The sequence below is a fragment of the Pangasianodon hypophthalmus genome, chromosome 6, assembly GCF_027358585.1.
Source record: "Pangasianodon hypophthalmus isolate fPanHyp1 chromosome 6, fPanHyp1.pri, whole genome shotgun sequence".
NCBI lineage: Eukaryota > Metazoa > Chordata > Actinopteri > Siluriformes > Pangasiidae > Pangasianodon > Pangasianodon hypophthalmus.
In genome coordinates, this window is record NC_069715.1 from 12608753 (window position 1) to 12636676 (window position 27924).

At 39.3% G+C, this 27924-nt stretch overlaps 1 protein-coding gene across 4 annotated transcripts; it reads right to left on the reverse strand.

Annotated features, from left to right (window-relative positions):
* On the reverse strand, positions 1-27909 carry zc3h18 (zinc finger CCCH-type containing 18). Of its 4 annotated transcripts, none has more exons than XM_026927263.3 (19): positions 27295-27909; positions 24212-25101; positions 21825-21909; positions 20767-20921; positions 19159-19254; positions 18619-18776; positions 18001-18030; positions 17714-17828; positions 17272-17552; positions 8057-8242; positions 7819-7956; positions 7437-7532; positions 6876-7103; positions 4113-4235; positions 3801-3997; positions 3132-3328; positions 2940-3039; positions 2597-2690; positions 1-1026 (listed from the first exon to the last, which is right to left on the reverse strand). In XM_026927263.3, exons 2-19 carry the CDS (start codon positions 25088-25090, stop codon positions 828-830), a joined length of 3357 nt encoding a protein of 1118 aa, XP_026783064.3. In that variant the 5' UTR covers positions 25091-25101; positions 27295-27909; the 3' UTR covers positions 1-827. The 4 variants fall into 4 exon arrangements, with proteins under 4 accessions (XP_026783064.3, XP_026783063.3, XP_026783061.3 ...); XM_026927262.3 differs by having other exon boundaries at positions 24212-25105; XM_026927260.3 differs by having other exon boundaries at positions 27725-27908.
* Between the last annotated feature and the right edge of the window lie 15 nt (positions 27910-27924).

Sequence of the window (27924 nt, forward strand, 5' to 3'; positions counted from 1 at the left end):
TTCTCTTTATCAAAATAGTTTATTTAGAAGCTTTCTCTGTCACAAAAAGCAAGATATTATTCTTCCTTATCTCAGAGTGTCCCAAAGACAGACTCTCACACTCACCTAAAAATAAGGAACAAAATAAAATACAATTTTTACGTGAAGAGCTAGGGGACAAAAACCAATGCAGTCTTATAAAAGCAATACATCACATCACTGTCATTTGTTCTCTAGTTTCATACACTTTAAGAGGTGTTTTTCCTCAACTGGCTTATAATATTTGTACACAGTCAGAAACAGAACACAGTCAGGAAATGCTAAACATACAGAACTGGAGAGAGCTCACTGGTTAAGATGGGAACACAGGAACCTCGAGGTCTTCAGAGTGTCAAAAGTTAAGCTCGACAGGAGGTGTGTGCACAAAGGAAGTCACTCTCAGTAAGGCAGTCCTTTCTTGATGATCACAATCTTTAGTCTTGGATCAAATGACCATGACATGGACTATTAACAAAAAGTGAATAAGAGGGAGAGCGAGACAGAGGGAGAGAAAGAACTCAATAGTACATTTTTCTCAGCATAGAGACACTACAGTAAAGCTTCCATCTTCTTGCAATAACAGATTAAGAGTGAACTGTCACTCCACTACAATATCACATCAATATAAAATGTAGACAACCTCTCGCTGAGGGGAAATGTGCGAATAATGTAGCAGTGGTCTTTGTGAGCTACTTGGATGTCTGTGATTTTAAACACAATGACCATTTTTTATCCACTTCTAAACAACGCTGGGTGTCCTCGGTGTCTGATGGCTTGGAAGCCAGTTGTTGCGGGTTCTGGCCTATTCTTCATTTCCCCGGGATTTTAGCCCTCTTGCGGGCGATGGCATCTTCCACGGCCTTTAGCTGCTTCAGCAACTCCTCACGGCGGGACAGAGTGCTGCTTGGTTTGCCTGAGCCTGAACCTGGTGCAGGGGCTGGAGATTTACCAGCTGATGATGTGAGGTTTTTCCCAGAAGACTTAGGTGGTGGGGACTGGGGACGCTTCCTGGAGGACCAAATACACAACCATGAATCATGAGGAAACAAAATTAGGCCTTTAAATTATATTTTATCTTTGAACAAATGTATACACCTTTGTTAAATACTCACTGAGTACTGAGAACTTTGTCAAATCTTGTAAAGTGTTACGTACAGCTGTACTGATGCTATCGTAAGCAAACACAGTGCTAAGTGTTCAGCAAAAATGTCTCATCACCATAAAAATGACTTCAGAGTCTGAAATTCAGACATGTATACGTACACTGCTGCACAATAAATAATTGTTTTCAATGACGCAGGTGAGGCTTGCACAAGCTAATTTGACTCGGATGGGCAGAGAGACAAAATTTGCACGAAACCTCAGCAATAAGTGTTATCTGGCACGGCTACGGCTGAAAGAAACACTGTGTGAGTGAAACAGAGTGGGCAGAAAGTGATGAGAGGGCTGACTTCACAATAATCAGCCCCTTAAACCAAGCAGCGCTCTCTGATGGAGTATAGTCAAGGAGCCACAAAACAGGCAATTATTATTTTATTTAATTTTTAAAAAATGCACTTATTAAAAAAAACATTGAACGCTTTAGGAAGGCATTATTTGAAAAGTATTTTGTAACTATTTTAGATATGAGGAAATACCAACACTGCTGACATTTAGGTTCATATTTATAATTGCTTTCTATCCAACGGTTCAAAAACTCAAACTTACACATTTTTTTCTACAGTATTATTTTGCATCAAAACCTGTGCAACTAGATGTTACATTCGTGACACAACATGTATGGGAAGGGGGAGAAAAGAGAAGTTGACCAAAGACAACAGGTGTTTTGTTTTGGACATAGCATTCAATGCCTCTGATGACCACTTCCCTCCCATATGCAGTGTGCGTCATCAGGTTTGCGTGTTCTGTCTGTGCACACATATTGTATACATCCCTGGGTTTTCCCATTTTAATAATAATCCTCTTACTAAACAAAAGGCTGGAGACTCAGCAAATATTTTCATCAAACCAAGATCAATGCAGATCAGAATATCTGAAAGTAAGATGGACATTATTCAGGAGGGAAAAAAATTATCGCATCCTTTCTCCTGACCTTGCTTTGGCTGTTAAATTACTTCACGCTGCGTCATGAAGGTTGACCTTGGTTTGATGGTTTTTAGTTAAACAAACATCAAGGAGGAGACAAACTTTTCCCTACACTGGGAATTTTATAAAACGGCCACAATTAGTGTGCACAATCTGTGTGCGGTACTGTGCTTTTCTGGATAAATCAGTCAAGCCAGGTAAGCCAGGGGATTTGCAGGGTCAGTGGATGGTGTTGGAATTGTAAATTTGATTCAAAAATCTAATTCATTTGTTATTGATGAATAAAAGATCACAGACTGTAAAGTACAGAAGTCGACACCTGAAGCTGTTTTAGATACACTTGAATGTCAGAGGAAACTATGAATATCTGCTGCTGTATTGAAGGTTTGTTAACAACTGTGAAATCAACCCATAGGGAAAAGTATTTAGTGATTTAAGTAGAGAAGAAGGAATGACTACAATGGAACCATTAAGCAGAAACATTAGTACAAACCTGTCTCCCTGTGGAGGCATGGGCCGAGGACCCTGACCTCTGGGCCTGTCCATTCTAGGTGAGAGTGGGGAACGTCCTGGCCTCCTGTCTCGACCTATCAAATATTAGATTAGATAGTTTAGATGGCAGCCTAAAGCATGTGTGAAGCGTGTTGTGTGGCCTGGCCACTAAATGAACTGAAAGTGCTGACCAAGGTGATGCTTCTCCTAGGCAGGATTTCCTTCTGGAAATCCTCATTAAGCATGTTGGTTGTGCACGTGTTCGACAAATGCAATTTTACAGACTGGATTTCTACACTGGTTTTTCCTTGTAAATGACCTTTATGCTTGGAGCAACCTCTCACCTCTTTCAGGAGATAGTGCCATTCTCTTGCTGAGAGGAGATGTTGGTCTGTCTTTGTCTGCAGGGAAGTACCTCTTTCTATTGCTTCTGTCTGCTTGTTGCTACATATGCAGGGGAGAAAAAAAAATTAGTTAGCCACTTGGTTGCTATTTAAATTAAAGAACATAAAAATAATCTTAATGTAAGCAGCTACCTTGTTGAGTAAGGTGAGTTTAATGTCCTTATGTGAACCATAGCCCCCTGCAGGACCCATGGGTGGCGCGTTCATCGGGTGCCCTCGGTTTCCAGGCGCGGATCTGGGCATGCCAGAGTCAGCTTTAGGCTGGGGTGCAGACTGATCAACCCTTTTCCTTTCATCTTTAAAGGTCTCATCTTTCTTTGTGGGTTTTCCTACACAGAACACAATGCAACATGTGAAGCAGCATGTCAACAAGCAGAGCTAACCACAAAACCCGCAACAATTCTGTATTACCTAAGAAAATTCCGATTAGTTTCAGTGATATGACACTAACAATGCTTCAAAGACTGATTACTATCTGTAACAAGGATTACCTCAACCAAAGAGCAGCCACAGTATGCAGTTAGGCTGCCCAAGCGTATCTCTGAAGCTTTACCTCCATACAGGATTTAGTTATGAATTTAACAAACAGTTGTTGCAAGTAAAAAAATCAAGATAAGTGAAAGTTCTCTTTAAAATCAGGCTTAGCTAGGACCAAATTAATTAAGACTTGTTTGGCCCCAGGACCAAAGCTGGACAAACAGGTATAAAAAGAAATCAGAGAGCACAAAGAATTGCATCATATCACATTTTAGAATGACAGCATTACAACTTTCATCGAGTGTGTCAGTGTCAGTCCACTACCTCTGTCTTTATTGGTATCCCTGTCTCGTGGAAGTCCTCTCTCTTTGCGCGTGTGACCTGGAGTGGGTGAACGGGAGCTTGCTGAGGACACAGGGCTGGCCAGATCAGCATACATATCATCAGAATCAGCACTGCGCACCGAGCTGCTGCTGGAGGAGGCAGATGACACTGATGACACGCTGCTCACTGACAGAGACCTGCACCATGAACACACACAACCAACCATCACACACATGCCAGAAGTAGGTTATTTATCTGAGCTCTGGGTTACAGAGGACAAGTTGTATGTGCAGTGTTTTTAGCAGTATGCACCTGGACTTGTGGGATCCAGACCGAGAGCGAGAAAGAGAGGCGGAAGAGGATCGAGATCTGGAGCGAGAGCTGGAGCCTGAATAACTGCTGCCACTGCCACTCACACTGCCACTTAATGTCCTCCTGTAAGAGAGAGATGGGGAGAAGTGGTTGTGTATTTCTGTGTATTTGCTTCATCTGCAAAATCTAAGAATTGGAAAGACAGCATCAGTCTCTTTTTTCTTGCAAGGAAATGTGTATTCACATAAGAGCGGTGATCCAGACTGCAGAAAACTGTACAAAACATAGTATGTGGTATGGAACAGTCCAAACTGTGTCAAAGTCATATCACCACAGCATCCAAGTCCAATGTCCCCATGCCAAGTCCAGTCCAATGGGGCAGAAGTGGCTCAATAATTAAAGGGTCTGGGCTACTGACGAAAAGGTCAAAAAACCAAAACAAACAAACAAACAAACAAAAAAACAAAACAAAAAAAACACACAGGTTAAGCCACAGTACCAATAATCTGCCACTGTGGAGCCCTTAACCCTCTATTCTCCGTGTTGTGCTCTGACCCCAGTTTCCCAACAGTTGTTATATGAAAAAGGGTTTCAGTGTACTGTAATGTGACGAAGATTATATATACCTTAATTGTGTCCTGGGAGATAACGGTACCTTAATCAAACATAGCAGGCTTTAACAGTATAGTTCAAGTAATGTTGAACAATAATAATAATAGTAATAACAGTAATATTGAAATGTTGAAGAAAATCATTTAAGCAGCCTATTTACTGTATGCCAGAGCAAACAGAGTCAGAGTCACATAAGCTCAAGTCCAAGTCAAGTTTTATTTCAGATTAAAAAAAAAAAAAAAAAAAAAAAGTCAAAGTCAAATTACATATCACAAAAATCATGATATAGGTTCAGTCGAGGGCTCAAGTACCATGTGATTCCAGATACTTTTAAGTAATCATTCTTACTTGCATATAATGACAGGGGATGTTTTTATTAGAAAATGGAGAAGCAAAAAAAAATTACATATAATGGCTTGAAGCCAATAGAATTTTGCACAGGGAAGGCAATGGGTGAAACTACCTACTGGGAAACAACATACAACAACTTTCCTGCCCCCTCATGAGAGAGAGAGACAGAGAGAGAGAGAGAGAGAGAGAGAGAGTATATATTTTATATAAATAAATAAATAAATAAATAAACACACACACATAGGTAGGTGTAGAGGATATGATCAGAACACAAATTATTGATTAAAACAACAAAACAACTAACATTTACTGATATGAATATCTGAGATAATATAGGTGTTCTGAAATAATATATATGTATGTATGTATATATATGTATATAAAAAAACCCTAAATAAACATTACTAATCAAAAGTCAGAAGACAGACATGACAGTCATCATCATGGCACGGGACTCAGGAGTTCCCTTAGGGAAGTCTCAGTCAAAGGTTACATGACAGATAATAGCTACTTTGTCAACAAAAAGGCAACAAAAGCTCATTTATACCAGAGCTCTGGAAGATTTTCCCCCAGAGTCCACCAGAATTCCCACACAGGGTATTCCACATATCACACTCCCACGTACACACCTACAAACATACACAGACCTCTGTCTTCTCTAGATAATGACACTGGATTCATGCAAATGCATCCATAAATCACACAGTTCACACACACGTACACCACCCACTCACCTGTAGAGGAAGGAAGAAACTTATTTTGTGTTCCAACCTTACAATTTGCAATTCTGCTCAATTTGCAAAGTATTCAAATGTGTTAATAAAAAAAGATGTTTCAAAAAGGTTTTAGCGCATGGAATCTTAAATTAAATAAGGACTCTGTGCCTCTCTGTTGGTTTCTCTCTCTCTCTCTCACTCCACACACACCCACGCACACGGACTGTCACTATTGATTATATTGGGAATTAAGTAATCTGATGATTATTCTGATGATTAATCAAGTAATCAGATTTTTTTTTTTAAATTCACAGTAAAAATAGACCTAAGTGAACAATATCTTCACTTAATTATTTAATCTCGCCAAACCATATATAATTCAAAAGGTTCCATCATTCAATATTTGATACTTGACCACTGTTTTACGATAAAAATACTACAGTGATTATAATTCCTTGATTCGTGCGATGAGTAACCACGGAAACATGCAAACTCAAAGTGGGAGTTATGACCTTATTATGAAACATACGATGAACAGTAATGTACACATTTGGAGAAATTCTGATGTATTCACATGTTTACTTCACATTTGGTCAGAGATATTTATCATTTTTTATCTACTTTCTGTTAAATTGTGCGATCTGACGGGTGTTTAAGTGGTGAAAAACTTGATGCGATTATATCATACACATCGTTTTCAAGCTTGTGCTTAAAACAGGTGTGCAAGTCAAGATTATTCAAAATTATTCAAATCTATCTAGTAGTGAATTTACCATGCTGTGTCTGGCTGCAGATCTGTGAAACCTGGATGTCGCCTTTTCAGATGCTGCAGCATTGAAGATGTGCTGTTGTGGTATTTGAGCTCATTTACATCGAAGGCAGACAAGAACATCTAGTGTTTTTCACATCTAATGTAAACTGCTCCCACACAGTTGATATTCTTTGTCGTTTGTTGCACGGCCGTGCCTCCGCCATGTTGACAAATATTCGAAACGGTTAATTGTAATCAATTTTTTTTTTTTTTAAATAGGGTAGCCCTAACATACACACACACACGCATGCACAGACACACACTTTTCTCTACCTGCGAGGATCGTGTGGCTGCCGTTCTTTCCTGCGGCCCTCCCTCACATTGGGTGGTTTTGCTGGTTCTCTTGGTGCAGCTGGTCTGCCCACATCACGGAGGTTGGGGGGTTTAACTCCTTCCGCTAAAGGTTTCAGAGGTTTGCCTGGCAATGAGGGACTGGGCATCTTCTTGGAGGGGCCCTTATCCCTGCGAGGAGGGGGCAGCGTACCAGGCTTCAGCGGGTGGCTTAAGGAGGAGAACAGATTTTGTTTCTGTTTGCATGCAGTGAACAAACATGCTGCTTGGCGATGCTGCTAGTTCCAAAGAGATTTCAGCATGGACTTTACTTAGGCTTACTGATATGCATAAATTGTTTAAATGATAAATATTGAAAGCGGTTGATATGTCTTCTGAAATACCTTGCTAGCTAGCTAAATCTTTTTTTTTTTATTTTTATTTTTTTAAGAATTCAGTGGTACGATAAAGAAAGGCTAATTACTCTAGGCAAAGTGTGGTTGAGTGTGAATAATTAGTCTATGAATGCATTAGGTGTGTAGTAATGTTGGGGGGTGTACGTACCCTTTCACTGCTCCAGGAGGCGGCTCTGCTTTATTTTTGCCTGTGTTTCTCTGGGCGGAAGGCGTAGGGGAGGGAGATGACGAGTAGGATCTCGATCTTCAGAAAAGAAAGAAAAAAAAAAAGAGAGAAAAATTAGAAAAAGGGGAAAAGTTATTAACAATCACGGTTTAACAAAAGTGTTTAACAGACAACACATGCCTTGGAACACTGGTTAGAGAAAAGCAATTTCATGTATTATGATGGAAAGAAAATTTCCTGCATCGCTTCCCATTCAAAAAAGTAAATTGGTGTTTAACAAAAAATAAAACAAAACAAAACAAAAAAAGACAGGCATCCTGACCAACTCCAGTGTACTGTATGTGTGTGTGCATGGGTTTCTTGCCTGGAACGGCTGCCTGTAAAAGAGCTACGTTGGGAGGAGTGGGTGGAATAAGAGCTGAGAGATGAAGACCGTGACCGTGAGCGTGACCTCGAGCGGGAGGAACCGGAACCTGTGTATGAAGAAGACCGCGACGATGACCTGAGGAAATACCATTCAGTTAGTACTCAGTTACACTTAGCATCCATGCCACAGCCCATAATACACTATGCACAACTTAAGCGATATTATTAAACACTACCGTGATGAGTTAGAGAGTGACACAGATGAGCCAGAGGGCCTATGCCGCCTGCGTCCGCGGGGTGGGGACCCCATGAGGCCAGGCCTTCGCCTTGGAGACTTTGACCTGCGCCAGGGGTCCTTCCATTCATCTGGCCGTTTCACCATGGGCACTGTCTCCTTCTTTGGCTGTGACTCCATTGGCCCTCTGGAGAAAAGGAACGGGTACAGGGTAATTTTCAGGCTTTTGTTTGGCACTTCTACATTTAGTGGTCAAATGCTGGTTGTGACCACAGGACAGAAGTGCTAAATCACAGTGATGCACATGCTACCTGAGAAATGCACAGCTAACACAGCTAATTACAACTAACACAAGCCAAGTTCACATTTCCAGAACTCATTCGCTACCTTCCAGTATTCTCTGCTCAATTATGAGGTCATTCCCTTGAACTGAGCATGTGACAGTAAAGTATGTACACACTCCCAAACAGTTAAGGTTGTTTTACCACATTCACCAAATTTATTTGAAAGGAATGTATCAAGATCGCTGCTGCTAGCAGATACCAGTAACAGGAAAAAAAAAAAAAATGCATTGTTGATTCAAAGTTTGTCTAAGAAGAGATCGTTCTACGTCAGGCAGTGAAGTAATAACTAAATATTTCCGCTATTTCTCAGCATATGGGGGAAAATCTGGTTAGAGAGACATTACAATGCAGGTTTTGACAGAGAAACCAGCAACAAGGAAAATCTGATACAGATACTATTACATAATAACCATGGCTTTCCTGATTTATTTCTTGGGCAATGTTTTACTCGAACAACATGTCATCAGGGTGATGTAACCAAAGTCTTAAAAGTGTTAATATCTGATGTTACAACACTTCATTCCATATGCTATTTTATGTCATGTTATTTATTAGTAATGCTACTATGACAAACTTATACCACTGGATGCAAATGGTCATGACAACGTATGAATGCATGTGATATCATCCATGACATCATCTGGGACATGTTTGTCAGTCTTATGACCCAGGACTCAACTAAATGGTTACCTTTTTTTCTTTAATATTGTTGTCTCTCTGGCCACTTAATGAGGGCATCAGCAACCAGGAAGAAAATAACAAAGATGCAAATTGAACTGTCTGTTTTACATCTGTCCCCAAACAAGTGAGTGTGTTCATAATTACAGGGAAGCCTGTTTTAAAACAAAAGGTCATATCAGGATTTTCCCCTTTTAAAAGCAAAATGTGCTTTTTTTTTTCTTTAAAAAAGCTTCATACTGCAATAACATCTTCTTGATTTTCTCATACCAGCAACACATACCTTCAAGCCTCTCATCAAGAAATCATATTGAAAACAATGCTGAGTGCCTTGAATTTCAGAGCAGTTGTTCATTAATCTAGCTCATAATAGGAAATTTGGAATACACAATAACAAGAAATGCAGGAATTTTCACTTTGTTTTATAGCCAAAGTGTCTCTGTGTCCAGTACTCTGTGCAGTAACTCGCCTGGGAGAAATTCCTTTTCGGTGATGAAAGAGTGAGCAACCTTAAGGCGGGCAGAGCACTGGTGCTAAATATAGAGATGACAGACAGCTATTTTTAGAACTGAGAAGATTCTGTTCTCAAACTTTCCTTGTTGTGTGAGTTTTGTGAGGACCAGAATTTCCAAAAAGCGTATTAAAATAAAGATTGCAATAGAACCATAAAACAAACAAAAAATACTATAAAGGGGATTCATAAAGATGTATTTTTTTATTTGAAAAGAAAAAAACATGATTGTAAATGGAACTGATGTATACTCAAGTTAGCAAGCGTTAACAGTCAGTGCTACATGTGACATGTAAATACTAATGCATTTGCCAGTGCAATCGCTCTTACAGCAATTTAATAGGCTGATTATATATGATTTTATTTTTATGGCTTAATGACTCTCTTTAAAGATTTACTGTGATTTTATGAGCATCTAATGCGCTATAAACATTCTGTAAATGTTCACAAGTTGTTCAGCAGAAGATCAGAGAAAAGTGCTGCTGCTAAGAATTCATATATTTGAAATCACAGATTTAATCAGGCAGCTCATAAACATCACGTTAGACTCTGGTATTTTGTAACAAAGGACAAATACAACCCCAAGACTCCTTTGGTTATATTTAGCCGGTTAGGTATTCATTATGACATCAGCAGACTCCGTGCTCTGCCCTCTGGGTATAAATCGTCAGAGGGCTAAATCAGTGAAACAGCGAGAGAGAGACAGGGCAGGTGCAGATGAATGCTGCCATCAGAAAAGTATGTAGAGTAACAAGTAAGTGAGAATGCTAAGCAAAATAAAGTACTAAGATGACCTTAAAACAGCAAAGATATTAAAAGATTGGAGTCACAATTAATTTCGTTATTTTGAATTAATACTTTAACACGATTTTCAAAATGTTCTAATCACGAAACGTGTACATGTTTATTTTATATATATATATATATTTTTTTAAACCAATATGAAGGAAAAACACAGCGTTCTTAAACTGATAAATGCCTCCTACAGCCTGCGCTACTCCCAAACACTGTATGCTTACATTTAAAAAATAAATACATTTTAAAAACTAATTTAAAAAAAAAAAAAAAAAAAAAAAAAAAAAAAACAACCACGCCAAGATAAACAGGCAGCACTTCACCGAGGGCTGAGCTCGGAGCAAAGAAACGTTCAAATGTCACTTCAGAGATATGGGATAGATACAGGTTTGAAAAATCAGATGAACAAGCTTATGCAAAATATAATACATTACATCCTAAGCTGTAATTCGCCGATCAGATGAGTAATGTATATTTTCTTTCTTAAACAGTGAACTGTATAGTCAGTGTTTTAGATTTAACAAATGAATATGTCTGTACGTTAATTAATCTAAAGTTAACACTGTATATACAGTATAACTCATTTACAGGGAAGTAGTTTTATTTTGTTTATTTCTGATGCTGTGCGCAGCCATGCTGATTTGACATCATTCAAATGTCAGGCAGGGAAGGAATTCGGATTTAAGAAGCTGTTGACTTTTCAGTTGCAGTGGCATTTCATGTCACGAAAGACATGGTCCCCCTTTACTCAGTTGAGAAAGAAAGGTTCACTAAGTTGTGCAAAAATAGTAACAGCGCCATCTACAGCAAATAGTGCAAACATTTGCATTTTCCAAATTCCATTCTAATAAACAAAAAAAAGAAAAATTACACAATTTATTTATAACTGCATTACGCAATTATAATCAAGAATAGTTGGTTTTATTATTTTTTTTATTGCAGTATCACCCAGCCCTAGGCTCAAGCTCAATTTAAACCCACAGTCTCTTAAATTATACACACCATAGCTTGTAGGCTTATTTATTGTTAAAGAATGACCACACATAATCCCTAAACTTTTGAATTTTATATAATAAATGTTAACTTAGGAAAAGTGGCATCCAGTAACAGACTCTCATTGGATGTGCAAATCTAAAGGAAAATAAGTAATGCATTCTATTAATGCTGCATTCAACTAAAGGTCACAACTCAATCTCAGACCTCCAACTAGGAAAAACCAAAGAAAAGATCCCACAACTCGAAAACGCAAATAAATTTCAATCCAAACATTCGCTGGGTTAATTAAGACTAATCCAAAATTCATTTATGCAACATACTACAGTGCACTTGGATCAATAAAATCAGTGCTTTTAACACTCTTAGCAACGTGTCATCAGTGGCAGATTACAGAAGATAACAGATACTGACCTAACTGGCATTTAGTTACTGGCGGCACTTTGGGAAGTTCCAGGTAGAATTCACTTGGTCTCTCCTAATCCATTCATAAAAAAATAGTTGCAAGGCTGTCACTTCCTTTCCACTCCCTTATATCACCCGGGCTTATTGCCCCATATGAATTACTCACACAAACAAAAGCCAGGAAACTTACACTACTTTGAGCACAATGATGACGTTTTAACTGCACCTTTGTGATGTCGTACAGTGATGAAATTCAGGTAAGGAAGTAAACAAAAGGACAAACATGTAAAGTTAAAGTCCAGTATTACAAGATACAATATTTAAACAGTTAGCAAGATACAAAGGTAGACATGCTCAAAGTTAATGGGGGTGGTGAACCCTGGAAATCAGTCCTGTTGTTTCTGGAAAAAAGGGAAAATGTCTGAAATAGAAAGGAACCAAGTATATTTGGGAAAATATTTCTTTTTTTAAAAATGCACATTCAGCTAAATGAAGAACAACGCATAATATTCTGACATTATGCTTTGCTATTTTTTTTTTTTTGCTCCAGTTATTGATGACTGACTGATACATAGACAGCGCAGCACCAGAGAAACAGCTCAGTGTACCACCCACAATAAAACACAACACTCGGGGTACATATCCACATTTGGCATATTAAAACACAACACCACTCTTTGTAAATATCCACATTTAGCACAGCATTAGAACATGCTCCATTTTAACAGCTGTTTATTTCTGACTTCGAAAACATGAGGCCACCCAAAAATTCAAAAAAGGTCAAGTGGACTTGAGGCAGACAACTGTCTGCTTCCTCAAAGTGGTGACTTTCAGTCATGCTTTTTTCATGTGAAAATACGCATGAACAGCAATAGGACAGTGTGCTACCTAACAAATAGTTCATATGAGGGGTATTCAGCTAAAATTTATAAAGGTCTGGTTACATAAATTCCTTGTGTACAAAGTTCTGGGTAATAAACTGACATGAGTGAATAATAACAGTTACATTTTAATGCTTTACCCATTAGTGATTATTTAATGGCTACAAATATGGCAATCTGAAGTGCTTGTTGTGTTTCACGCATAGTGCTTCACATTTGACTAGTGCCATGGACTCTGAACAGATGAGACACGTCTATTTAAAATTTGAAGCAAGGAGAATAAATGCATATTTCTCTATCCAACTGCCTTTAAACATGTGGTTTTCAATGTTGATTTGTTAAGATCAGACTACATAGAGTAAAATTTAAAAAAATAAAATAAAATAAAAAATCCATTAAAGTCTGTGAAACTCCCCTTTCTGACCTGTTTTCTCTAGATCAGTAGCTACCTGAAAGGAAATCTTACCATGTAAACTACACACTATAAAAATCTAGGATACTACTTATCCACAGACTCATGTGCTGCCAAGGGGGACTTTAATTTGCACCCAAATTAAATGTACAGAGGTATAAAAGACCTGACCATGAAGAGTGAAACAGAAGTAGGGTAAGCACTTCCACACGCTCATGCACATGCGCATACCCGCAAGCAGAGTTGACTCAGATTAAGGCTGAAACTGTCCCACCTGTGTGGCGTAACAAATTGCATCATCGTACACTACCATCACTTCCTAGTGCTTAACACTGAAGTGACTCACTACACATTAAACAGGAAGAATCCCGTATCAGTTCGCTAACACTGTTTTGTCAGCCAAGACGTACTGGATATAGAAGTTTGCTTCTATAAATTAAATAAAGACAGTTATATTAACTTAATTAGGGCTACAACAACTAATCAGTAAAATCGATAATAAAATAGTTGGCAACAAATTTCATTGTAGATTAGCCGGACTGTCATGAAGCATGTCACATGCTACGTCACTTCATGTAGAATAAAACGGCTTTTAATGGAAATGGCAAATTATGTCACAGACAACCAAAGTTCTCTAAAGTATGGGAACACTTACATTACATTACACTATGCTTTTGGCCTCATGACATAACTCGTGTTTTTATGTGAATAATATTTCTATTTGTAATCATTCGTGGTCATTAACGAAACAGCAGAAGCATGGTGTTCCTGGTTGAATCATGCTTATTAACTGCCTTATACTGCATTGTCTTAGCTTATCCTGTTTTCTAGCTACATCACACTTTTATGGTCACATTTATCTATCATTCCAGCCTTATGGGGAAAACATGAACTTTGGGCAAAAAAATATATTAGTTTGTGCAACTCAGTAGATTGAAAATGACTGAATATGGTCTTGAATCAACAGCCTACAAGACTAAAGTTTTCTCATTTCAAACCACAACTCATGCCATGAACACACTGTTAAAGACCACGCTTGCCAACAGTTCAGGTCAGCCATCTCTACTAACGATACAACTGTACTTGATATTTTAATCAATTACCTCAATTAAAATGATAAGTTAAATTATTATTTTTTTCAACAAAGTATTGTTGATAAATTCTATGTTTAATTTTCTTAGCACACCCAATATATATTTTTAATATATTGTGTATGGTAAGAAAATTTAAAAGAATTTATCAAAACCTAAAAATTTATACACCGTTCAGCCATATCATTATGATCACTGACAGGTGAAATGAATAATATTGATTATCTCATTACAATAGCACCTGTCAAGGGTTGAGATATATTAGGCAGCAAGCGACCAGTCGGTTCTCGAAGACGACGTGTTGGAAACAGGAAAAATGGGCAAGCGTAAGGATTAGAGAGACTTTGACAATGGCCAAATTGTGATGGCTAGGCGACTGGGTCAGAGCATCTTTAAAACGGCAGGTCTTGTGGGGTGTTCCCAGTATACAGTGGTTAGTATCTACTAAAAGTGGTCCAAGGAAGGAAACCGGTGAACCAGCAACAGTGGTCAGTGAAGGCTAGTCCCTCTGGTCTGATCCCACAGAAGAGCTATTGTAGCACAAATTGCTGAAAAGTTAAAGCTGGCTATGATAGAAAGGTGTCAGAACACACAGTGCATCACAGCTTGCTGCGTATCGGGCTGCATAGCCACAGACCTGTCAGAGTGCCCATGCTGGCCTGGTCTGATAAATCACATTTTCTTTTACATCATGTGGAAGGCCGGGTGCGTGTGCATCGTTTACCTGGGGAAGAGATGGCACCAGCATGCACTATGGGAAGAACGCAAGCTGGCGGAACGCAAGCTGGAGGCAGTGTGATGCTCTGGGCAGTGTTCTACTAGGAAACTTTGGGTCCTGGCATTCATGTGGATGCTATTTTGACACATACCACCTACCTAAACATTGCTGCAGACCAGGTACACCCCTTCATGGCAACGGTATTCCCTAATGGAAGTGACCTCATTCGGCAGGATAATGCGTCCTGCCACACTGTAAAAATTGTTCAGGAATGGTTCGAGGAACATGACAGAGTTCAAGGTGTTGACTTGGCCTCCGAATTCCCCAGATCTCAATCCAATCGAACATCTTTGGGGTGTGCCGGCCGTCAAGTCCGATCCATGGAGGCCCCACCTCGCAACTTACAGGACTTAAAGGATCTGCTGTTAACGTCTGTGTGCCAGAGACCACAGCACACCTTAAGGGATCTAGTGGAGTCTATGCCTCGACGGGTATACATACATATACATATACATACATATATATATATATATATATATATATATATAATTTTTATGTGGCAGGGCGCATTATCTTGCCGAAAGAGGTCACTGCCATTAGTAAATACCATTGCCATGAAGAGGTATACTTGGTCTGCACCAATGTTTAGGTAGGTGGTATGTATCAAAGTAACATCCACATGAATGCCAGGACTCAAGCTTTCCCAGCAGAACATTGCCCAGAGCATCACACTTCCTCCGCCTGCTTGCCTTCTTCCCCTAGTGCATCCTGGTGCCATCTCTTCCCCAGGTAAGCAACTCACACGCACCCAGACGTCCATATGATGTAAAAAAAAAACATGATTCATCAGACCAGGCCACCATCTTCCATTGCTCCATGATCCAGGTCTGATGCTCACATGCCTATTATACCAGCAACATCCCACAAGACCTGCCATTTTGAAGATGCTCTGACCCAGTTGTCTAGCCATCACAATTTGGCCCTTGTCTTAGTTGCTCTTGTTTGCCCATTTTTCCTGCTTCCAACACATCAACTTCAAGAACTGACTGCTCACTTGCTGCCTACCCTTTAACAAGTGCTATTGTAACGAGATAATGTTATTCACGTCACCTGTCAGTGGTTTTAATGTTATGGTTGATTGGGGTATACACACACACATATATTGTGTTTTTATATATATATATATATATATATATATATATATATATATATATATATATATATATATATATATATATATATATATATATATATATTAGACACACACAGTATCTTGTGCCACCATGTTTGAATTCTGCTTTCAGTTCACATCGAATTAGATGCCTAAAAGTATCAATTCACTGATTCCAGGCATTGAAATCCAAGGGTCGACCCCAAAGTTTTGTAGTCGATTCCTCACACCAAAACAAAATTTCACCTATTGTGCACACAACAGGCAAAATTAATGTAGCATCAGAGTGTTTCAGTTAGTGAAAAAGGGAGTGGATTTTATTTTGCCTTTATTTCGAATTCTTCTGGTCACAATTGAACAAACCAGTGCTTGTTCATTTGTGACAAGAGTCCTTTTTAGTAGTACTTAGATCAGTAAAAGACCCAGACTAACAACCCGCTGATTCAGATACAAGCATACACATTACGGAAACCAGTGCCAATTCTGAGAAGTGTGTAAGGCTCTAAGACACTTCCCGAATATGATCCCTGGCATGGTGCATTAAAAAATAAGAGAGCATCTCCTTCTTCTCAATATCTGCAATTATACACTGAAACCAGACCCTTTTCCTTTCTCTTCTACAGCAATGAATGCCAGGGTGTAGCCTAACAGTGAAACAGGACAATGTCATGCAAAGTCCGAGGTGCCAACGTTGCTAACAAGAAAATCTTAGGAGGGGAACATAATTTTGCCAAAAGGCCAGTAGAATATGCCGGTGGACAGGGTCATTCCATGCTAACAGCATAGATGATCAAACTGATGTTTAACCATGGAAATATTTGGATTTATAATCAACTAGCATAGTAGCAACTGTATAAAAGCAACATATGTGCTGTGGCGACCCCTGACGGAAGCAGCTGAAAGAGGAACATCATTTTCTGTTGATCAGCTGACTAATTTTATATTAAATGCATTAGCAGTGTGTTAATTCAGAAAGACCATGAAATCTTAACAAATAACAAATAAACAGCCAGAAGGTATTCGAAAACCATGGCCACATGTGCAGCATCAGTTGCCTTTGTAGTTTTTCACCACCATGGAAGAAACTGGATTTAAAATCAGATCCTACGATGTAACGATTTTTCAAAGGCTTTATTCTATTTTCAAGCTTTCTTTTGACATTATGTTGGTAGAACAGGAATAGAAGAACAGGGAAAAGGCAGAGAAATTGAGCTTACCTGGGTGGCATACTGATAGGTGAACGGGGTTTAAGAGGCTTGTCCTTCTCTTCTTTCTTCTCACGTGGTTCCCTTAATGGCCGTTCTCTGGGTCTTCCTTCTTTCTCGTCTCGTTTCAGTCGGTCACGCTCCCACTCTTCCTTTCTGCGCAACCGCTCTTTTTCACGCTCCCGTTCTCGCTCCCTCTCACGCTCCCTCTGCCTGCGCTCTCGCTCACGGTGATCTCTCTCGCGCTCGCGCTCCCTCTCTCTGTGCCGCTCACGGGGATCTCTCTCCCGATCCTGAAAAAAATATATATACGCACACGCCTATTAAAATACTTATACTCAAAGAGAAAATGGAGTTTAGACAATTTAATCTTAGGACTGTTCAGACATTTGTTTTCAGCTGTCTACTCTCATACTTTTTGCTCGATTTGGATTTTTTTGGTGTATAAACTTACACTGTAGTGGTATGGCAGAGGGGTCTCTGTGTACTGTACTCTGAAGTTCTCATACTGGCCACCTCTCCAGAAAGCCTCCATTTCATAGTCATAATAAGGATCACCATATGGGTCACTGTAACATAGATGGCTCAAACTACTCAGAGTTGAAAGCAGAAGGGAGCTAAACAGTGATGAAACAATTACATAAAAAAAAAAGTGTGACACTACTGTAGTGGCAGCATTAATCATATATAGAATAAAAGCATTACTTTACAGTAATTTAGAATTAACAATAAAATCCTTACCCATATACTGGGTCTCTGAAGTCCACTTCACTGCAATTTAAAATAGGAAAAATAAGTAATGAAAATCATTCAGGGTTATAAGAGAACATGGTAAAGTCACGTGATGTAAACAAAAATTACAGAATACTGAAAATATGTAGAAAAAATGCAAAGTATTTAACAGAACGTGTCATTACGTACAACTCAAAAACAACCAGGTCATGGTTAAACAGGGGATTAAACAGGTTTGTCTACTATCTGATGCACTTGGGCAAAAAGATTTGTTATGGTAATTGACTACACATTTCAGCCATTTACTAATCAGACAAGACAAGCTCTTAAGCTTAGAGAGAGAGAAATAAGAGTTTAAAGTCTGTTAATTATATTCTTGTAGTCAGAAAAATAGGTGGTTTATAGGAAGTGTCTTGCATGACCATGATGATCTCAATTAAAAGTCCCAGGGTGATAAAAAAAAAAAAAAAAACTCTTTCCAAGTAAATATTTAGCTTATCTGGTGGTTAATTTTTTACTGAATCAGTCAAAGCTCCAGCATTTAGAATAGGAATAAGATGTACAGTAAATCAATAACACTTGCTAAGTGAGGCTTGCTAATGCAGACTAAACTCTGACGTTTCATACCCAGGATCTCTGATTTCCCTAGTAATGCGATAGCCTCGTTCCCTGAAGAAGTCGTTTTCTTTGTCAAATTCCCATTCATCTTCACCAATGGTAACATTGAAGCGTTTTTCCTCAAAGTCAGGCTCCTGTTCTTTGCGTATTGTGGCTTTCTTTAATACCTGAGGCAACCAAGGTGTTACATTAGCATCATAGTCATCCCCCACACACTATTTCTCACAACACAATTAACTCCATAATTAACTAACTACTCAACAATTAAGTTAAATAAAAAGAGGGTTCACTATACTATAAAATAATCATGAATATCACTGCTATATAAAGACAAGATGATTTACACAAACACAGCAGCATTTTTTAATATGATATCTAAAAAAGGGCTAGATGGGAAAAAACCAAAACCACTGCACAAACTGCATGCTTAACTTATTTGAATAGTTACAAAATGTCCAGCCTTTATCACTACAGGTGATCAGTACAGTGCCTCTGAAATTCCCTTTAGGACAGCTGACTCTGATGAGGGTTTTCACGAGACATATGTACCTCTTTGGCATGTCGGAGACCTCTTTCCCAAGCACTCTCCACTGGAGGTTCCGCGGGCAGGGGAGGAGGAGGCAACTCCTCTACAGGAGGACCGGTCTATAGGAGAAAAAGTTCACACACACAGTCCACTTTCAGATGCTTTGTACAAAATAATTGGATAAATGCAAAATTTATCCAACACACTTGTATTCACTAGGCAATAATTTGATATTGTTCCGAGTTCAAATGAAAAGTTTATTATTGACCCATTCGTTCTAATATGCTAATGTTTCTATAGTAATGGCTCAGTCACAGGGACTTGTGGCGTGGACGCTCCAAATATTCTAAGCATAATAATAATTACTTAGAATATGTGAAGCATTTCACAAATTTAACAATGATTATTTAAGAAAGAAATGTTACCTAACAAAGACAAGTGTATTAATCTGTACAGTTATCATTTATGGAAAGAGTCTCGAGTGTCAAGGCTTTGTAAGAGTCAGTAAGTTTTCTGCCAGAAGACTTCTTTACACTTTCCAGTTTTCCAGCATCATGACAAGCTGGAACAAAAGAAAGGCTGGTGTGGGAGCAACTGTTTATAACATTATGCTATAATATAAATGATAACAGCAAGAAACTTGTCTTGTGGACATTAAATGTAAGTGTAAATGGGTAAAGCATGATATGTTGTTCCTTAATAAATTAAAGATTGTAACTGTTGGCAAATTGCAGCAGTGCAACAGGAAGAAAACACTTTGAGATTGTGTTCCACTAATAAACTTGTGATACCAGCCCTCTGCAACCCCATCATTGATTACTGGATAGATCAGTGATCTATATTCAAAAAGTCTGTGTCCATGAGGTTTTTAAAAAAAAAAAAAAAAAAAAAAAAAAAAAAAAAAAAAAAAAAAAAAAAAAAAAAAAAAAAAAAGGTGCACCTTTTTGTCCAAAACAAAAATGATCTGCCTTTATTGGCAAGAGCTGCATGCAAATACAGAGGTGTACTTTACATTTTGTGCGTGTTTTCAGCACAGCCAGTGACGTCAATACACTGCTTAAACCAGATATATTTACCATGTTTGTGAATGCATAAGCACACTAGCAACGAAAAATGTTTTTTTTTTTTTTTTTTTTTTTAAAAACATAACATTATCATGCATTAGGGGTTTGTGAAGTTCAGTTAATGCTGAAAAAAATACTTTAAATTTGTATTTGTAAGCACTGCACATTGAATTTAAATAACTCCATTCAAGCAATGCCAAAAAGCCAGTCAAGTGGGTGGGGATAATTATTTGATAATCCCATAACACTAGACAGCATATGTGGGTGAATTATAACATAATTACAGCAATTAGTTAGTAGTGTTAATTTAGTGCTCAATTTACATAGCATCATTATGAATCGCTCACCAACAGAATGTATTTGACGTTGTATGATAATTATACAACCATTGGGAAAGTACAGGCTACAAAGCATGCCTCCATGACGCTCAAAACATAACACGTAAAAATTCTCTTACAATTGTGTCACTGTTGTTGTTACTACTAACTGCTGAATTTAGCTTAACACACCCATCGTCTGGACATGAGGTGAAAACAGCTGAAGTGGAAATAACTGGTGATCTCATACCCAGGGGTTGGAGGGCATGAGCGGGTGAGGGCCTCCACCTCCAGGAGGAGCTCCGTTTGGAGAGAAGGGGTCTGGCTTGGAGATGAGGGAGTAGTTGCCTTTGTCATTGACTCCTGGGTGGATAAACCTACAGATCATGCCCCAAGTGCAGTTACCTATCAGACACAGAAAAATCACGTTCATTTTAATACTGCTGTTGGGCTGAATGTTTAAAACTTGTTATATACATGTTATAACAGTCAAATCTTTCTTGAAAATTTCACATGACTTGAACCAAAATGAATACCATGAAATGCTTCTCAGTTGCATGGTTACCGCTACATTACAGCAATCTCTGTACAATAGCTCCCTCTTGTGCACAGCCATGGAAATGCCACAAACCCTCGCAACACTACATGTTCAATAGCATGGGTATAACGATACACAAATTTAAAATCTGATATATATAATACAGCTGTGTCTCGATACGATACATTTTTTATACAGCAAATATAACCACTGCCTGAATATGTACTTTGGATTTCCATTTTCAACTGATTAAATCATTCAACATGATAAAAGCACTATGATAAAAACTTAATACTGACATAGTGTTTGTGTAGTTTTTATGTGATTCATTCACCTGTGGTAAAAACAAATGCTGTGCATTAGAATGTAACAAGATTGAACATGGTTAGCTTTCACATGTTTGACTCAAGTCCATACTGCTGTTAGCTTGTTGTGTTGTCAGAGGCACATAGTTCTCTGTAGCTGTATGAAACCTGGGCTCAACACTACTGGCGTGGTGATTTCTTTTGCCTGGATTGAATCAGCGAGGAACGTCTGCCTGAATGCAACAGGAGTTTGATGTGTGTGCATGTATGTGGTGCTTCGTGTTTGTCGATTTTTAAAGAGACTCACACAAAGGAAGATGTCAGATATTTTACTGGTATTAGCACCGGTGTATTGTACATACATGGTATATTTGGCACACTGTAATATTACAATCCACAACTCATTGCCTGTCAATATGCTGTATGTGTTTTATGAGCAAAGATAATAGCAACTTCAGAACCTACCTTTCATAAAGAACCTGCAGATAGGTCTGGGGCGGATTTTCCTGTCTGTGGGGTCCTTTACTTCACCTTCCTCAAGATCATCATCCTGAAACAGGCCACAGAAATATGTAGTGAAAACTGAGGTATCTTAGAGGAAAGAAATGATTGTTTCTAATCTTCTGAGACATTATGCATTTGAAAGTAAAGTAAACCACATTTGAAGGTTCTAAATTTAGCATAACGCAATCTTTATTTTTACATATTTTGAAAATGATGTGCCTTCTAATTTAATATAAAAGTAAACAAAAAATTATAACACATGCAAGTAACACACTATATTGATGGATGTTTATGTGGAAAAATAATGGCATAGAATGCAAAAAGAAATCATGTGGCTGTTACATTTTGCATACACTGGAGTTGTTTTAAAGAAAAAACAAGTAGAACTTGACACCATCGATGGGGATGCCTTTACAGCCAAAAAGTCTAGCCCCACTTGTTAGTAATTGGTATGCCTCAAATACCCTTAAAATATATGTCCAACAAGAAAGAAGCTATTGAAGAAGACAAGAATCTCAGACAGAGACACAGATGGAAAACCATAAAACATAACACTTTACAGTATCTGGATTTGACGTGCGTGCCTTCGTCTTGAAAAATAAAAACTGAGTTATGCCACCTCTTATGACTAAGTCAAATGAAAGACAGGCAGCCAACACCTGATCTTTATCTAGTCTTCAACTAGCCAGTTTCAATGAGCCTGTGCAATCAGTAGCTTCAGATTCCTGATCTTAACTTACAGTAGCTCATCTACGCAGAGGTTTGACATGTTGTTATAGGGCCTTTCACACCTCTTTAGTTCCAGAACTAAATTTACAGTACTTAAGTACTAGGCGATTTTGCGCAAACTATTTCCCAGGACCGTTTAAAGGGTTGCATTCGCACCGACAGTGGGCACTAGGAAGTGACGTAAGCCGGTCGACAGCGACGTCATTTGTGCGCAGCGTTCAACAACGGAAACAAAGAACAACAACTTAAACAACCGGAGGATGGAGGACGCTGTGATTGGAGCTGTGTTTTTCTTGTGTCTCGCGTCCATCTATCGCTGTTCTCCATACTTGCGAAATAAGCTGACACTACAGTATGTTTACACGGCGTTTTAAATCATGGCGGGTGAGGGCGTTTTCGTACGCGTTTGGCCAATCAATGTCTACTTACGTCATGGATAGTACCAGTTGTGCTGGTTAGACCCTGCTCCGGAGTAGGAGCTGTAATTTGGTTCTCGAAAAAGGCAGTCTGGGACTAAAATCGCACCCAGATGCGGAGGTGCAAAAACGCCAAAAAGTGGGTAGTTCCACAATTAGTTCAGATACCATGAAAAGGTTCCCGTGGTGCGAAAGGCCCTATTGTGTTCTGAGATACTTTTCTACTCACCATGGTTGTAGAGAGTGGTTATTTTAGTTACTGTCTGATGTGAACATTATCTGTAGCTCTTGACCTGTATCTGCATGATTTTATGCACTGCACTGCTGCCACATGATTGGCTGACTGGATTACATGAATCAGCAGGGGTATAAGGGTTCCTATTAAAGTGGTCAGTGAGTGTATATGACTTATTTTACATGTGGGAGTATTCCATCTTCACACCACACAAATGTATCAAACCAGAATGAAACGAGAAGAATAAAATTTAAAAAATGCGTTGCATTGAAGGAGAGAGAATGAAAATACGCAAAGTACCTGATGCGAGAATTACTTCAATGTTTACACTTGACTCGATCAATACTCAGGGGTAGACAAATCGGAAGCCATGGCTTACAGGATTTTTGGGCTACTCATTTTTTAAAACTGCCCACTGACTATTGTAAAAGCAAAAGTTTACAGGTGATACGCATGTTTAAACTTAATGTGCCTCATGGTGGTGCGACATACCTTGACGCTGCAACTATAAAGAGTTCTACTGGCTGTTGAACTACACACATCAGCCAATTGGATTAAGTAGTGTGCATGGATGACAGATAATCTTACACTGACTTTGTTGAGGGTGCAAATATGATGTTCAACATGATCATATACCCATTAATTTCCCTTAGTCCGTGTCAATGCACTTAACCAGCTAACTAGCTCTCCATGTATTAGCATGATTGGCAGGCTAGCCTAAGATTATGGGAAATGTTTTCCTGCTCGGTCAGTGCACTTTCACACAACTGGGATTTGAGATTTGACGTGTGCATGTTGGCTCCTCTGTGAGCTGTGCTTACCCATAAGCTCTTTCTCTGTGTCATTACACAAATACATTCGCATACATCTTTAAAGTAGTATAAATTGGCTTTAATTAAGGCACAGCCACAATTTCTTTCTAATTTAACCTCTAAAAACATACATCAATATAATGTCAAGACACTTACGTCAATCTCTCCTTCATCAATCTCTCCATCATCTTCATCTTTCTTTTTATCGCGGAAAGAATCCCTCCTAGCCCTCTCTTGGCCTCTTGTGTCTTCAGATTTTTTAGACTGAGCATCAGGGGGCAAGATCAGGTTCCTCTCCTTCTTTCTCTTCTTCTCCTCCTCATCTTTTTCCTCCTCATCTTCATTCCCATCCTCTGTGGCAGGCCCCTTCTCTGTGTCCTCTTCCTCTGGCGCGGCTGTGCTAGGCTCCTCTGGCACTTCTTCATCATAGTCGAGCTCGTGCTCGTCCAAATCTCTGGACACGGAGGGCGAATCCTGCTTCAGATCGCTAACTACCATAAGTCTTCTTCGTCTCCTTTCCTCCTCTTCATCATCCTCTTCGTCCAGCTCTTGGCGACTCAAGCTGGACCTGGTGGTCACCTCTCCTCCATCATCCTCGTCTTCCTGCCTGACATCCTCCTGTTCTCCATCAGCAGGGGTGAACGGCCGATCCAGCTCTGGCTCTGGGGAATCAGGGTCTGGGGATCTGGGTGTCTCCAGGATCTCCTCCTCTTCTTCCTGTTCAGCTGATCGGCTCATGCGCTGCCTGCATTCCAGCATGGCACTCTCCTGCTGGTGGACCCTTCCACCTCTATCCATTTTGTCATCTTCTAAGTCAGAAATGTCCTCTTGAGCCCCACCACCCAACTCAACCCGCTCTTCATCAAAATCTGAGTCTGCGTCTCCTTCTCCGTCATTCAGTAACTCGCTATCAGAAACCCTGTTGCCTTCCTCTGCAGGGGACTCCGGCGACTCCAGAAGTTCACTGTCAGAGAAGCCTTTTTCCTCCTCATCAGGGGATTGAGGAGACTGAGCGGGGCTCTCAGGGGTGTCCATCAGTACACAACCTGCCTAACATTATTCAAATATATGCAATTAGTTTGACACACAAACACAATAAACATCCCTGATGATTACTTTCAGTACATAGTGGGCTGGTCTTTCTGGACAGTGTTTAGGTCTATCCCTAGAACAGAAGTTTGGCAATGTTCAGAGTCTGACTGCTGCAAGCAAGACTTATTTAAATCTTTAAAAGAAATCCAACCAGAATGATTAAGCGTTAAAATTAACAAATGATCTTCAATGGCATCCAAGATTTATTTTGTAAGGAAATGCTGAGTTGACATTTTTTTTTTTTTTTTTTAGTTTAAACTTCTTTCATCAACATGTTTTTCTGTTTTCACTTTGGTTAACAGTCTCCTACATGCCATTCCACTACCTGCTGATAGTGACACCAGTGGCATTTAGCCATTGCTTCATCTCGGCCTAAGGAGAGCAATGCTGCAAGGCTTTACTCTTTAGTCCAGCTCTCTCACCTCCTCATCTGTACACTCTGCACGAACAGATCACGTTCCAAAGCTTCAACTTTCATGCTAATATCTCTGCCAGCGCCGTCATGCTTATCATCTTGTACTAACCTGTCAAACCAATGTTGCATCCCATTTCGCCTACTATCCATCCTAAATAGTATCTGAGGTTAAAATTAGTGTGTCCCAGATCGTAGTATGTTGAAATGAGTATCCCAAAGGTATCCGAATGGTCTACTATTTCCAGTAGCTTTTCGAAGTGTGGATCTGTGTACACTTTTTCAGCTAACATTGCCCACAATTCCTTGCACGAGGTAGGAGTAGTTTTGTGACGGTTTGCTTCACTGAATTCAACCTACGAACATGGCGGACAAGTGTAACGTCGGTGATGTGCCTTCAGTATTTAAGTGTAAGAACTTAAATTTTAAGCACTAACCAAAGTTTTTTATTGTCACGTAAGATTAATGGTTGGATGTTGTGTAAAAAGTGTGCCATGTTTATCTTGTAGGATCAAGAGACTGAGCGCCTAATAAAATGGTGCTTGGAAAATGACTCCCTTTTCTCTGGCAATAAATAAATAAATAAAGGGAATGATAAATTGCATTATATAGTATAAATTATATAAGGAATAACGAAGGAAGAAGTAAAGTTGAAATGCAGCGAGGAGTGTGTTTACAGTTACAGCGTGCGCAACTAGGCAACATCGTTCTGATCCGTGACCTATGACGTGTTAGTATGTCCCAGTACTTGCATACTCTTTTGCTACACACTTCTTCACAAAAAGAGTACATACTTTTAGTGCATGGTACAAGCAGGCGAATTGGGACGCAGCACAAGTCTGTGCCGTTAATCATCATAACTGCGCTGTACAGCTGCACTGCATTCTGGAACTTCGAGTCCAACGTGTGGCGTCTCCTCTATTGGATTTCTCATTAATATGAAATCGAACATCACTGAAAAAATGGTACATGAGAAAGGAAGCTTTTGTGCTTTTGTTCTCGGGACCTAAAAGCAAAACTTGACCGTTATCCCTTATGTTTAAGACCCTTCGGATATTTTCTCCTATTAGACACCACTGTAACTGCTCTATCAATGTCCTCCCTGTGACGACAGAACAGCACACAACTGCCAGGTTCTCAGAAGAATTATAACAATACTGCACCAAGCAACAAATTAGCACAAGAATCACAAAACACATCACAAATACTTATATTTAGACATTAAATGTGTCTCAAGGTGGAGTTTTCCTTTAAGCTAACACTCCTGTGGCTAAATGTCCAGCCTAATTTAGTGAGCTGCACTAGGTGTGTATAAGAGCTGCCACAAAAGCAGCTTAACAGAATAAATAAAGAAATTCTTGCATTCCAGAGCTGGAGTTCACATAAATGCGTTTTAACAAGGAGAGAGCAGAAAATCATATCACCTCCAGTTTTCCTGAAGAGAGGACAGAGTTTACATCAAAGATTTGCAAAACTGTAACGTCACTGCAAATACACATACACTACACGCTCAACTTTACCTCAGCTATTACAAGTTGTAGTTATAAAAAAATAAACAACAACAACTCTAAGTGAAGTTGTTAATGACCCTGATATGTTACCGTGGAACAGTCCGTTAGCTTGTTAGCGAACAAGCCAGCTAATGAGCTATCCGCATCCAGAAACGCCCAACTTCACATAATGCACACTTTTGCAAGACAGAGATAATTGTAGCAATCATTTGGAATGAGGTTACCTGCTAGGTTTTATGGCAAGTGACATGAGATGGACGACCAAAACGTCAATTTTCAAGCTAGCCGACTAGCTGGCTAGCTTAGCTAGCTTATTTGCCAATGAGGAGCCGTCTGTGGTTTCTCTGGCGGTGGAGTAGCTTAGCTGGCTAGCCCGCAGCAGCAGGCCCGAACGCGGCCCGCACTTTATTACGGACGACAACATGGACAAAAGGCGAAAATTAACTTCAAACTACGTTCATTAAGTAACCGAAGAGAAACTCTTTGGCGTTAGTAGCGGTGTTTACGTCTTTCTGCCGAGCAGGAGCTGAGCTTCTCTGATCCAAACTGGTCAGCTTCATTACCCACAACAATAAAGCGCACTTTCACCAAAAAAAAAAAAAAAAGAAAACAGAAAAGAAAAAACCTGAGAACGCTTAAAACACATTCGGTCACCTTTCAAACCACAGCGTCGTGGAGACACGGTCTCGGTGTTGGGAGTTACCCGGTCTCTCTCCCTCAGTGGCGATATCTAAACGATATCTTTGACGATTTTCTAAATTTTCTTTAGCGGAGAAACGCACAAGCCCTGCACGGCACCGTGAGAGCAGCCATAACTCTGACGTCATCAAAACCCGACACGGGGCCGGCAGCAT

Coding starts and splice junctions, on each gene's coding strand:
- zc3h18 (XM_026927263.3), bottom strand. CDS start 25,090: ATGGACACCCCTGAGAGCCCCGCTCAGTCTCCTCAATCCCCTGATGAG. Junction 18,031..18,618: donor AGGGAAATCAGAGATCCTGG/GTATGAAACGTC, acceptor TTTAAATTGCAG/TGAAGTGGACTTCAGAGACC. Junction 3,998..4,112: donor TCTGGATCCCACAAGTCCAG/GTGCATACTGCT, acceptor TTCATGGTGCAG/GTCTCTGTCAGTGAGCAGCG.